At 39.8% G+C, this 14,713-nt stretch overlaps 1 protein-coding gene across 1 annotated transcript; it reads right to left on the bottom strand.

The window, feature by feature from the left end:
- Window positions 1-493: 493 nt before the first annotated feature.
- LOC121467788 (uncharacterized protein K02A2.6-like) lies at window positions 494-1,190 on the bottom strand. The gene is made up of 2 exons (XM_041710068.1): window positions 692-1,190; window positions 494-540 (listed from the first exon to the last, which is right to left on the bottom strand). The coding sequence occupies exons 1-2, from the start codon at window positions 1,062-1,064 to the stop codon at window positions 500-502; spliced, it is 414 nt and encodes a 137-aa protein (XP_041566002.1). The 5' UTR covers window positions 1,065-1,190; the 3' UTR covers window positions 494-499.
- Between the last annotated feature and the right edge of the window lie 13,523 nt (window positions 1,191-14,713).

Raw genomic sequence — 14,713 nt, 5'->3', positions numbered from 1 at the left:
TTAAAACGATCTACTTCCTGGCGAACACGACTGCTTTGGCGTACTGGTATGCCTGAAAGACGTCGTGTAGATTGTTTCTGCCTTGACTGCTGGGTAGGCTCTGCTGCGCGTTCAGGAGGACGAGAAACAGGAACAGGATCAGGTTGCTGAACAACTGGCGGAGTTGAAGGTCGATCTTGTTGCTGTATTTCTTGATTGAAGGATGGTTTTGGCAGTTCAGGAATCCACCAAAACTCTGGAGGTCTCTTGATTGAATTGTTTGCTGACAACTTCGGTTTCAGCTGGTTGAAATGGCGCTTGATGTAACCATTTGACGTGCGAACAATGAACAGCACTTTCCAAACTGGACGGTCGATAATGCCTTCAATCCACTTTTCTCCCCTTGAATAGTTTCGAGCGTATACCATTTGATTAGAGATGTACTTGGTGATTTTCTGTTTATCTTCGACAGGTTGCTCGAAAAGTTGACTAAGCACTGTGCGGACTGGTCGACCGTGGATTAACTCGGCAGGAGTTTTACCTTGGGCGTTTGGAGTGAACCTGTAAGAAGAAAGATATTTTGTTACAGCTACCCTAAGTGGTATACCGTCTTTGAGGTTCTTCTTAACTGCGAATTTAAACGTCTGTACAAATCGCTCTACTAATCCGTTGGATGCTGGATGAAACCGTGCTGTGGTAATATGCTTAATACCGTGCAGTTTGCAGAATTCTTCGAAGGCGTCAGCTGTAAGCTGAGGACCGTTGTCGCTAACCATGATTTTCGGGTATCCTTCGATGGCGAAAATCGAAGACAGTGCAGCGATCATGTTGACGGTTGTTGTAGACGACATTTGGATGACAAACTGTGAGTACGCGTCTACGCATATGAGCCACATAGCGTCAAAGATTGGACCGGCGAAGTCGATATGAATTCGCACCCATGCTGTTGTTGCTGCTGGCCAATTTTGGTACTCTCTTAGTGGTGCAGGATTGTTGCACTTGCAGATGCTACAAGACTGAGCAAGGCTTTTGATGTCATCGTCTATGGTAAGCCACCAAACATGTTGTCTTGCCAACTGCTTCATTCGAATAATGCCCCTATGGTCTTCATGTAGGAGTTTTAGGATATGGGCTCGTAGACTGGCTGGAATTATAATACGATTTGCGTCTGTGTGTAGGCAAAGCAATTGTCTGTTAATTGTAAGAGCAAACTTCCGGTTAAAGTAAGGCAATAGGGCTTCGTTGCCTGGCTGGAGTTTTTCTGGCCATCCTACAGATACGTACTGCAGGACCTGTTTGAGAACTTTGTCTTTGTCCATGTGGTTGCGAATTTGCTTGGAATTTATCGGTGGTGATACTTCGACTACATTGTGGCAAGCTTCCTCTTCTTTGTCGAAGTCTGGATCTGTACCCACTGGAAGGCGTGTAAGAGCATCTGCATTACCATGAGCAGATGTAGATCGATTCTGGATATCGAAATTGGAGGCCATGAGAATACTAGCCCAACGTTGTAGCCTGTTTGACGTCATCAACGGAAGATGCTTGCCTGGATTAAAAATGGTAACAAGCGGCTTGTGGTCTCTGATTAGGATAAACTTTCTGCCATAAAGGTATTGGTGAAAACGCTTTACTCCAAATATTATGGAAAGTCCTTCCTTTTCGATTTGGCTGTATTTAACCTGATGCTTGTCGAGCGTTTTAGATGCGAAAACAATGGGTCTCTCTCCGCCATCTGGCTGAAGATGCGAAAGGACTACCCCGATGCCAAAGGATGAGGCATCTGTAGCGAGCACAAGCGTTATTTTTTCATCAAAGTGAGCTAGCTGCGTTGCGTTAATGATGTGGGACTTAAGCGCTGTAAAAGCCTGCTGCTGTTGTGGGCCAAAAAAGAAGGCTACGTCTTTTCTGCGAAGTTGATTCAATGGAGCAGCCAACTGCGAATAGTTCGGAATTAAATTACAATAATAATTAACTTTACCCATGAATGCTTCCAATTGTTGTAAGTTAGAAGGCGGACACAACAGTTTTACAGCCTCCAAGCCTGAGCTGTCTGGGAGAATGCCGTTTGCGCTAATTCTTCGCCCAAAGTATTCTATTTCGTCCTTGAAAAAGAAGCATTTTTGCCTTTTGCATCGATGCCGTTCTCTTGAAAAATGCTGAGAACTCGGTCGTTTCGGTTCAGATGTTCCTCGCTTGTAGGTGCTGAGATGCCACAACCTTCTATTCCTTTTAGAAGTTGCTCGTGGTATCTTTGAAAGATTGCTGGTGCGCTTCCCGTAAGGAAGACACTGATATTGAAATAGGCCCAGTGGTGTGTTTACCACCATGATTTCCTTCGAAGCCAAATCTAATTCCATCTGGAGATAGGCATCCTTAAGGTCTATCTTGCTGAACTCCTTACCATGACTAATGATGTGAAATAGAGATTCTTTTGTTGGTAACGGATACTGTTCGACGTCGATTTGTGCGTTGACTGCCTGTTTAAAATTGCCACAAATACGAATATCGCCACCTGGCTTAGGAGCGAGTACGATTGGGAATGCCCATTTGCTGAATTTTACTGGTTTCAAAATTCCGTTTTTTGTGAGTCTGTCTGCTTCGAACGAAATTTGGCGGCATTTATAAAACTTTGGTGTCGCTGAAGATTTTAAAAATACGCTGGCTTTGAAGTCTTTAATGACACCCATGCCTGGTTCAAACACTTCGCTGTACTTGTTGCAGAGGTCATTTACTTTGTCATTATGTACCTCAAAAATGTTTGATACTTGCATGATATCAAATCCGAAAACGTTAAATAAATCCATGCCGAAGAGATTAGTCGAAGTTTCTATATTTGCCACGATTATGACCACTTGTTTCTCTTTCTCTCCGCACTTTGCGAAAGTGTGCATCTCCCCTAGTATTGGTATTGGAGTATGTCCAACCGCATGTAAAACTCGGGAACACTTGTGCAATTTCGGCTTCTGCAGCAAGGCGTATGTATTGGAGTTTATCACGGATGCTGTTGCTCCGGAATCCAATTGAATTGAGATAACTTGTTTTAATATTTCAAGATCAATAACTTTTCTGTTTTGTTGACATTTTACTTGACCTGCGACACTGTAAGCTGCTTCGATCACTTCAATTTCGTTTGCTTCGTTCTTATTGGACTTTACTTCCCGGTTATTTACTTGACCCGGCCATTTGACATTTGACTTGACATACTTTGACATACAGACGACTGCTATATGACCTTTCCTACCGCACTTGTGACATACCGCTGTTCTGAACTTACATTTTTCTCTCTGGTGAGTTTGACCACAACCAGAGCAAGATTTAAGATCACCTTTAAACGATCTGGCATCCTTTCCGCTGCTTGCTGACTTTTTTGTATATGTGTGGATCGCATCGATTGGATCCTGTTTGTATACGTTCTCTTTTAGCGTTGCAACGGTTTTTGTTGTTGTCTCATAGGTTTCTGCAACTATGAGTACATCTTCAAGAGTTGGCTGTGACTTTTGAAGAGCAGATGCCCGGACTGCATCATACGGAGTATGTACTATGATCTAATCTCGTACATAATTTGATAAACAACCGTTTGCGTTGCACACAAATTGGCATTTACGAGCGATCCCGCGCAAGTCGGCTACCCACTCTCTATGTGTTTGTGAATGCTTCATCTCTCGTTTGAAAAACTCGTAGCGAGCTGCTACAACATGGCGTTTAGTGGTGAAATGCTCCATTAGCTTATCTGTGAGCTGCTTGTATGTATACGTGTTCAAATTGTTACTCCCGAATAGATTTTTTAATAGTTCGAATATGTTAACACCACACCATGAAAGGAAATAGGCTTTTTTTTTTGTTCTGCACTAACCGAATATGCGTTGAAGTGCTGCGATAATTGTTCCAGATATGACTCCCAATTTTGATTGTCTTTGTCGAATTTGTGGAATGGAGGACACATAGATAATTTACCCGCGTGGCTTGAATCACTAGCAACTGGAGAAGCGTTTTTTTCTAGAATTTCTTGCATCCATGTACGTTGTTGTTCAATAAGAGCTGCTGTCAATTCTTGCTGTTAAGCATGCATTGTCTGGATTAGGTTCTGATCTGCCGGCATCTTGATGAAAATCAACGAGTAACGAGTAATACAAGTTTTCTGACCGCCGAAAACCAGAGAACTAGTTCTTGCTCTCCCGCCCTGTTTTTCACCGCTCAAACGCCATGGAGTGAGCAAAGCAAAACTCCAACCGAGCTTCTGCCACTTAGTGAACCAACAACAGCAACTACTACGTCAATTACAACGGTCTCTTTCGCCAACAATGCAATAACGGCTCCACTCCCTTCTTCTCCAGCGGGTAAAGCAACAACACAACCAAGTGCAAAAATCGGGTCAAAAGGCAAAAACAAAGCTACGGTATAAGAAATGACAATTCCGCAAGCGGGTTCAGCCATGCAGACAGGCATGGATAGCTACATTAATATTTCCAAGCGCAAGCTAACACCCCCAAAAAAATCTGACGGCAATATGCCCAAAATAAACCGTACCATCAAAGGCCCTGAAAATCTCGGGCCATTAAATGAAAATAGATTTTCCATTCTGGCGGAGCCTGAAACAGAGTACGAAGAATTAGCCCCAAAGAAACTAAAGCCCCCACCTATCTTTATTCGGGAGAAGATCTCTAACGTCCTAGTAAATAAAATAGTTGAGCTTGTCGGGAAGGATAACTTTCATGTTATTCCGCTTATGAAAGGGAATATAAGCGAAACCAAACTTCAAACCAAAACCGAAGATGATTTCCGAGTAGTGTCGAGGTACCTAAACAATGCCAAAAAGAATTACTACACGTACCAGCTGAAAAGTTGCAAGGGCTTACAAGTTGTCCTCAAGGGAATAGAACCCGATGTGACCCCCTCTGAAATTATAGAGGCTTTAAAAGAAAACGGTTTTTGCGCTAAAAATGTTATAAATATTATAAACAAAAACAAGAAGCCGCAACCACTTTTCAAGGTCGAGCTATAGCCAGAAAGCATAACTTTGAAAAAAAACGCAGTGCACCCGATCTACAAGTTGCAGTAACCGTAGGATCACAGTAGAAGAGCAGTACAAACGGAACGAGCCAGTGCAATGAACAAATTTCCAGGAATACGGACACACCAGGGCTTACTGCACCCTCAGGTCAGTTTGTGTAACTTGTGGAAAATGCCACGGCTCCGAACCCTGCCCTGCCAACAAGGAAGACTCTCTTACTAAAAAGTGTGTAAACTGCCAAGAAAACCACACAGCAAACTACAGAGGCTGTCCAGTCTACAAGGAGATGAAAAGTCGTATGCAACGAGCGACAATGGCATGCCAGAACAGTTACATGAAATCACAAACGACACCGGAAGTTTTCTTCGCAGCCAGGTCATCATTTGGGCCTTCAGTTATCAGTTATCAGCCCACATAGAGCCGAAAATTGATAACAGCCACAAAGTAACATGGAAACTATGATGATAACTTTGCAACAAAATATGATGGAATTTATGTCCTTCATGAAAACCACCATGCAAACTCTAATGCAAACCCAAAATATCTTGTTACAAATGCTTGCAGCTCAGCAGTCCAAATAAATTATGCCTAAACTAAATTTCTGAACGAAAACCCCATCGACATTATGTTGCTGGCAGAAACGCATCTCACCAGCAAATATAACTTTCAATTACGGGGATTCACGTTCTACGGCACCGATCATCCAGATGGCAAGCACATGGCGGAACCGGCATCTTAATAAGAGACCAAATCAAACACCACTTTCACCAATTAGGGACTTCTACAATTCACTTGGAGAGCGATTCATAGCAGCAAGCACAAACACTGGGGATACCGACTTGTGACCCCCAAAGGAAGGCAACTATATAATGCACTCATCAGAACATGCAACAAACTGGACTACGTACCACCAGGAAGTCCAATATACTGGCCTTCAGATCCTAGAAAACTATCTGATTTGCAGTGACAAAAAATATTTCTCGTAATCTAATATCTGCAAAATCGCTTTTGGATCTATCATCGGACCACTCACCAGTGCTAATAACTCTATTAATCGAGCACCCTTGCAGGCTGACGTTGCATCGAACCAACTGGCTGAAGTTCAAAAAGTAAGTTAAGTTACGCCCACATTGAACTAACTCCACAGCTCAACGTTAAGGAGGACATCGACCGCTATGCCGATGCACTGGAGTCTGTACTCGTCGCAGCAGCCAAAGTCTCTACACCGCAAGGGAGGGATGGGCACACACAAACACAAAACTCTTCAGGCAGATGGGCCAGAAGCGACAAAGAAAGAGCTTGTACATTTGCTTTACACCTTCGAAATGTTTTTCGGCCAAACCCTGCAAATAATTCATTCACACTACCGTCGCCGTCAATTCAAATTGGATCTGAGACGGCGCCAATTCTGGTTCAACCAAACGAAATTGCAAAAGTCATCAGGGACCAATTACAAACAAAAAAGGCCCAGGCGGTGATCTAATAACTCCTAAGATGCTAATTGAACATCCAAACTGTGCAGTTGAGGTCATTTGTAAACTCTTTAACGGGATTACACGACTTGGCTACTTCCCAAAAAAATGAAAAAAGTCGGTAATCATAATGATCCCAAAGCCAGGAAAAGATCACACAATACCAGCTTCATACAGACCGATAAGTTTACTCTCGTGTCTTTCAAAACTGCTCAAAAAATGCCTTTTGACGCGCATAATACCATATCTGAAAGGACACAACGTTATTCCGGCACATCAATTTGGCTTTCGAGATAGCCATGGAACAATAGAGCAAGTCAACAGATTAACAACAGAAATACGAACTGCATTCGAGCTTCGGGAATACTGCAGTGCGGTATTCCTTGACGTTGCGTAGGCTTTCGACCGAGTCTGGCTCGATGGCCTTACGCATAAAATCAGAATGTAACTGCCGGAAAACACTCACAGGATACTTGAATCGTACCTTTACAACAGAGCCTTCGCCGTGAGATGCAACACTACAACATCCGACGATTAAACGATAGAGGCTGGAGTTCCTCATGGTAGCGCCCTTGGTCTAACTCTATTTCTCCTTTACACCGCAGATATTCCCACGAACGAGCGGCTAACTACTTCTACATTCGCAGACGATACCGCGATCCTAAGTCGGTCCAAATGCCCAATTCAGGCAACAGCACTACCAGCTGATTATCTCGTGGTAGTGGAGAGGTGGTTATCAGACCGGCGTATAAAAATAAATGCGCAAAAGTGTAAACACATAACGTTTACTCTTAACAGATAAACGTGTCCCCCGCTAACTCTGAACGTACCTTGGCGTCCACCTAGACAGTAGACTTACATGGCGGAGACATATCGAATCTAAGAAAATTCATTTAAGACTAAAATCCAATAGCCTCCATAGGCTCATAAACGGTCGTTCCCCCTTCTGCCTGGACTTCAAGTTCGTGCTCTACAATTCAACGCTTAAGCCAGTCTGGACTTACTGCTTCCAATTGTGGGGAAACGCGAGCAGCAGTAACATCGACATTATCCAGCGAGCACAATCAAAAATCCTGAGAACTATCACTGGGGCACCTTGATATGTTCGGAACGGCAACATCCACAGAGATCTTGGCATTTCATCCGTAAAAGATGATATATCAAAACAAAAACCGTCCTACCACACCAAACTAACTTTTCATCCAAACCAACTCGCCAGGGTTTCCAACCGGACCCGATTACAACGAAATGACCTTCCAGCTCAGCAATAGTTATTAGAGTCTTACATCTTGACTGTCAGATATAGTTTTTAATTTAAGATTTCATATACTTATTATTAGTCTCAATTCAGAGAAGATTCAATAAATAAAATGCATATATAAACAAAAAAAAATAAGACGGTTGAGTCGTTGAGCCGGCTTGACCGACAGCGCCGACTGCGGAGCTCAGCACTAAGCTAAATCTAAAAATATAAAGTCTATGGCCTTTATATTTTTAGCTTTAGCTAAGTGAACACGAGATGAGCTGATGAGTTTTGCGTTGCCGTTACAGAGCATTTAGATTGACTTAGAATGGCAGTATCATCAGCAAATGTTGATGTTTTTTTAAGACTGGTTGTCTGTAGATCTGCTGTGTAAATGATATAAAGTGTCGGTCCAAGCAAGTTGGTGTACTCCATTTTCAATTGGATGATATTCAGAGAAAAAATCTTTGCATCGCACTGCAAAACTTTCTTCCTGCAGGTATGACGCCAATATTTTGTGGGTGTTTTGTGGAAGTATAATTTTAATTTTATAAATTATGTCGTCTAACCAAAAACGGTCCAATGCTTGGGCAATATCTAGAAAAATTGCGGAGCAATACTCTTGTTTTCTTGATCAATGGTTCCGTGTTTTTCGCGAAAACCAAATTGGTACATTGGAATGGCTTTATAGACCTGAAGGTGTTGCTTGATGCGACTGTGGAGCAGCTTTTTAAATATCTTCGATAGAAACGGCAGGAGGCTGATGAGCCTATTTGACGATGGTTGGGACTTATCCTTTCCGGCTTTATGGATCATTGTGATGACAGACTTCCTCCATTGCTGAGGATAATGGCCCCATTTCGTCACGCTATTAAATATTATTGTGAGAAAATATACTGCACAGCTCGGCAATTCTATGATCATTTTAGGGGAGACCCGGTGCACTCTTGATTTCTTGAGACTATATGACTCTTCATCTGAATAAAATATAATTTTGATTATGATTATGAAGTAGCTTTATGGTTGTTGATTATTGGAACCTCAAAGCTATTTGTTTCTGGAAGTGGTTTGAAGTCGTTTTCTAAATGGACGGCAAATGTATTTGTCCTCTTTTCGTTGCTGCGAGTCCAATCTCCTGTTTGAGGGTGTAATGGTGATTCACTTATGATTGGTGGACATATGCCTGATTTAGCTTTCTACAGTGAATATAGTTTTCTATTTGGAGGTACTCTCCATATTGAATACTTAAGCTCGATTTATATCATCTTCGATGGCTTTTCGTAGTATGTTATTGGCTATATTTAAGCTCACCATCGACGCAGGTGACTTATAGGGTGCCACCCTCGTTGAAGCCTTCTTTTATTGCGTAGCAGTTCTTCAATATGCCTAGGATCAAGACTGCTGGAGGGAAGTGTTGTGTAGCCAATGACATAACAGACACTAACGCGATTGGGCAGTAATTAATATGCGTACTAACATACGTTCTGTATTTATGCCAATTTTAACTATAAGTTAAAAAGAGTGAGTGTTCTGACAGCTGTGGATGGCCATAGAGGTGAAGAAGGTGACAAGTATTCCGCGCTACTATGAGCAATTTTCTTGTAACAGCTTAATTTATAAAGTCAGGTTATTTTTCCGATCTGTGGACCAGTATTTAGGTTTGCTCGGAGAGATGAAGTCAAGCTTGTTTCGTGGTGTTATTATAGCGTAGTAAAGTTTTTTTCCTTTGTGGTTTGTGAGTTGAGATCCCCAGTGGATGTGTTTTGCGTGTTAGTCATCAGCTAGTATAAGGCGGTCATCTAATAGGTCAAAGAATTTTACAAATTCTGCTTCGGAATCGGAGAATCGAGGTGGACTGTATTCAGTGGCTAGGTTTATATCAAACAAAAACACCTTTTAACGATGTAAAAAATTCGAGACGATCGCACCGTCAACGAACTAAATATCTGATCTCAAACTTTGTGACAAAAACTGAATAAGCATTTAACTAAATAAATACACTTTTTAAGTGTTCCCATTCGGACCGCTTCATCCAGATATTATATTTATGTATTTATTAAATTTGAAATCACATATTTTATATGTTGAAGGTTTGATCCTCACGGCTTTTTTTAAATATAGTCAGATAAAAAAAAAATACTTTAGCTATACTTCAGTACTAATTTTATTATAACAAACTACTGTAGAAGGGCTTTTCGAGCTATCTTATAAAAAAGTAGGCAGTGGAGTTTAGGTTTTAGATTCAGAATGCTAGCCTGTACCAAGTGCAGCCCATCATGATCAGGTGGCGCCCTCTAGCGCGGGGCCCGAACTCTTCCGTAATGGCAACGCAAGAATTAAAATCAGCTGAGTGGAAGTCAGTGGTCTTTGGTCAATATCAATTTTGACAGGGAGATATTTCCGTTTTGGTGTAACCTGCTAAGCGCACGGCTTTAGCTTATTCTTTCATATTTCCACCGCCAACGATACCAGTTGTCTGGAATAAATTTTCCCCGACCAGCAGGCAGCCCTCGTGGTTTCTTGGCTACTTGGTTAAGAAATAAACTGTGAGTAACAACCATCCAAAAGAAAAAATAAGCAACGAAAGCTTATTAGTGCTTCTATTTAGTTTTTTTTTTAAATAAATCTATTCCTATAACGCAACACGCGTTCAACGGTGGCTAAATATAGGGAACTATCAGAGGTCTGTCGGATGCTGGCTTAGCACAACCATATTCCTCCTGAGACCACATCTAACCCTAACCGCTCTGGCTTACAACACTGCCTAGTGGCCATACCTAGTAGCGCTGCCTAACAGGCGTACCACGATCAGCAGCTACACAGCAGCCTAAGTAGGCAGGTGCAGAGCAGGTGCAACAACAGCGGTAGTACGATCAGCCGCTACACAGCATCCCAAATAAGCCCAAAAGCCAATTGAAATAGAGCAGAGCAGGTGCAGCAACATCAGGGCTATCCTCAGTAGCTATACAGATGCCTAAGCAGGCCCAATAAGCTGTCCATTGCAGAGCAGCAGCCGCAGCAGCAGCATCAGCAGAAGCTTTTGCTACTCATCCTAACCCTACGACAACATAAAACTAATTCACGTTGTTGCTATATTTTTCTGAGTAATTTTATTAGAAAAAAAGTCTACATGGTATGAATATAGATTTTCCATAAAAAAAATGTAATAATTATAATAAGAGTTCTTAATTTGCTGTGGTTATAAGATAATGAAGAGAAAAATTATAGGCAAAGAGATCAATATTGCTGCTGAGAGCCTTTGAAAACTGACAGTGAACATAAAAAAACAAGAAAGGAAGAAAACTTCGGCAAGCCGAAGTTCATATACCCTTGCAGCTATTGCAAGAATGAAATATTTTTTAAAACATTAAAATTATGATTTACTTGCGTATATGTCAAAAAACATTGAAGCTATGACGATTTGCAGCTCAGTTATTAGATAGTTATTTTATATATTTTTATTATTTCTATGGGAGCTATATGATATAGTCGTCCGATTTTGATGAAATTTAAACCGTAACTCTGAAATATTTAACCATTACTATATGTCGAAGAACTAAAAAAAATTATAAAAACAGAAAAATTATCATTTTTTCGTATTTATTTTTTCGATTGTTCGTATGGGAGCTATATGATATAGTTGTCCGATTTTGATGAAAATAAAAACGTCATTCTGAAATATTTAATTATTACTATATGTCGAAGAACTAAAAAAAATTGAAAAACAGCAAAAATAAAATTTTTTTTGTATTATTTTTCCGATTGTTCCTATGGGAGCAATATGCTATAGTCGTCCGATCCGGCTCGTTCCAACTTATATACTACCTGCAATAGAAAGACAACTTTTGGGGAAGTTTTATGCAGATAGCTTTAAAACTAAGAGACTAGTTTGCGTAGAAACGGACGGACAGACGGACGGACAGACAGACATAACTAGATCGACTCGCCTAGTGATACTGATCAAGAATATATATACTTTATAGGGTCGGAGATGTCTCCTTCACTGCGTTGCAAACTTCTGACTGAAATTAAAATACCCTCTGCAAGGGTATACAAATTGGCGAAATAAATAATATGTGAATGTGCTCAGTAAATGTATAATCCCGCAGTTTAAACGCGCAAATACAGTCAATAAAATTCGTACCTAAAATATCAACAAAAAACAAACGAATGTTTACTGTTCAAAAAACCTAGATACTTCAAATAAAACCGACGACCATATAACTAATTAAACATGTATGAGAAGTCTATTTGTTAGACAATCGCCGCTGCCAAAGATATTTTGCCGCCGGAGTTAATTGACTGTAAGTTACCTTTAACATACCTTGTTTCATTATTTGCTTTATTTAGTTATTTCGGCACTGGTCAAACCGAATAAAATTTACGATGTTTTGTTTTGAATATACATATTTGAGCGTTTACGCTGTATTGCTGAACCGTTGCTTGCTGTTTTAATAAACGAGGGCCGGTACAAAAGTTCCCTCAAGACTTACACGCGCAGTCACTTATAAATTTAAAAACCTGAAATCTTTACCATGATCATATGATATTTACTTACATTTTTTTATAAATTTATATATATATTAATCCCGTTCTCTTTCAGCAACAGTAAACTCTTTGCCATATTCGACAAGAAATAATGATATTAATTAGTTAGACAGTTTTATTGTATGTATGTAAATAAAACCGTAATTTTGTGAAGCACTAGTTTTCAAATTATTTGTTTTGTAACACACAAGAATAAAGAAAAAAAAATAAATGAAATCGAAATGATAGAGAGCTTTTACTAGGAATAAAATCTAACTATATAAAAACATTCTTTATGTTTTGGCAAGTGTATCTCTCACGTTTTGTTTTGTTTTCGTATTCTTTCCTTTCTTCAGCCTTTGTTTTCTCTCTACCTTCCCAATGTCCCCAAATAAATAGTACGCGAATTTTAATTGATTTATACTAGCATACGAGCATTATAACGTGGCGGTTTTGTTTTCTTTCGAGTATCCACCCCATGCCGACCAGACATATGAAACACCGAGGATATCGCGTACTCCGCAAACGCGTAAATTTTTCCACCAGATCTTTTTTAATAGATCGTTATGCTACAGAAATAATTATGGCACCCAAGGTGTGAAGCCTGACCTTGCTTGCCTCGATAGAGAATAAAATAGTCAACTTCATCAAACAGTGCGAAATTTTCATATACCGCTGAAGACTAAAAATATGGTTACAACATTACTTTTCGTTACATTTTCTAACACAAAAAAAAATTAATAAAACTATTTGCACCTACACGCTTGATTTAACATAAATTTGGATTAGCGAACTATTAATGTAGAAATGTTCCGAACATTTTTAATTTCAATGTGTCATTAAAGAGGAAAAAGCTAAATCAAGTAGGATCCTGCGATTGGAAGTGGATATTTTAGAAAATTTCTATCACCTGCCACACAGCAAAATAAAAACTCTGATAGGCTTTTGAAGTAGAAAAGGATTAGATACACTTTCATAAAAAGGGTTCTACCGTTACTTACAATATTCTCGAAAGGTGCTTAGGGTTTCCAAGATACGAACTGATTTCTTGCCAGAACTATAAACTTGGATCTAGATGGATATCAGTGGCAGTACCGCTTTGGAATTTTGTTTTGTCTTTTTTCTGTTCAATTTAGTTATTGCAGGTTGCAAACAATTAAAAGTCGCAACATAGGTGTGCCAGAGTAGAAGCTTTATTTAGTAGCTTTAAAACTTTTGTATTAGACGTTTGTACGAAGATTGGAATGTCTGCAATAGTTAAACCTAATTTTTGTTGTTTACTCTTGAGCAATACCATAATGATCACTAGACACGAAGATTGTTCTGATTCCCGGAAATTATTTTTAATTTAAAAGAAAAAAAATGTTTCAATATTGAGTTATCTTTTTGATTAATTATTATAAAAAATTAATGATTACTAAGAAATGTTAGGTAAAGACGAACCAGCTGAATTTATTTCAGTCACGGCAAACGGTGACCTCTTTATTTGTCTAAGAGGAATTGAATACGCTGCTCAATTGATATCAGCTAACTGTCACACATTTTATCGAGTCTGTTTTAACACAAAGGTTCGAAATCATAAAAATTGTCCTGTGAGTAAATCAGATTTAAAACCCTGTAGTGAAAGTGCAAGTAGGCCATCGAGTGCACTGGGTAGGTCTCAGATTGATTTGAACAAGGAACTAGCAGGAATCCTATTACAGGCGACTATAACATGGAAGAGTAGTTTCAGAAAACCGTTAGGGAAACTAATATAAAGCTGAAGCTTTAGCAGAAACTATTAGCGCTGGGTTGCAACGAAAGTTAACTCTTTTGGAGAACCAACAATAAGCCGCAGATGCTGGTATTAGGCTAATAGAGAGTGATGATCAGCTTCAGGAATGAGGGAACTTTCCTGCAACAGGACATTCTTCGGCTACAGGAAATCTACCTCCAATAGAAAGTAGGCCTGTAGCAGGCAATTCATCTCCAGTAAGAAATTGCTCAAAGCAGGAAATGAGTCCGAATCTAGGTTTTTCCAGATGAATACAAATTTAAGACTAGATCGTAATAGCCAGATAATGATAAACTGGAAACTGCGTTTCCCAGGCCGGTCATACATGTCGATTGTCGAATTTATTATCGACTTGAAGCCTTTACCTTTTAAACTAACTTTGATCAAATAGCTCGTTATATAAGTTATATATAAGACGGAAGTGCTAATGACTGGTTATCATAAAAGCGTTCAAATAAGTCAGGGTACCGCATCATTGCAGTGGTTCCACAGACATTACCGCGTTTAAAAGCTACCTAGAAGAAGCCATAAGCCTAGACATTTCGTTAAAAACAGGAGAGGAAATAGACTATGCTGTGGAGCTTTTCACAAACACAATTCACAAAGCGAGCTATATAAATACGAATCACACCCACAGAAACCAACAACCAAGCCAACTGTACCTTACTACTGAAATTCGAGAAAAAATTCAACTCAAAAGGGATCTA

The sequence above is a fragment of the Drosophila elegans genome, unplaced genomic scaffold, assembly GCF_018152505.1.
Source record: "Drosophila elegans isolate 14027-0461.03 unplaced genomic scaffold, ASM1815250v1 contig_748, whole genome shotgun sequence".
In the NCBI taxonomy this organism is placed as follows: Eukaryota; Metazoa; Arthropoda; class Insecta; order Diptera; family Drosophilidae; genus Drosophila; species Drosophila elegans.
This window is presented reverse-complemented; position numbering and strand designations above follow the sequence as displayed.

Bases quoted from the DNA above. Each gene is read 5' to 3' on its own strand.
- LOC121467788 (XM_041710068.1), bottom strand. From the start codon at position 1,064: ATGAAGCAGTTGGCAAGACAACATGTTTGGTGGCTTACCATAGACGAT. The intron at 541-691 runs GTATTAAGCATA...TTCTTCTTACAG, and splicing joins AGAATTCTGCAAACTGCACG to GTTCACTCCAAACGCCCAAG.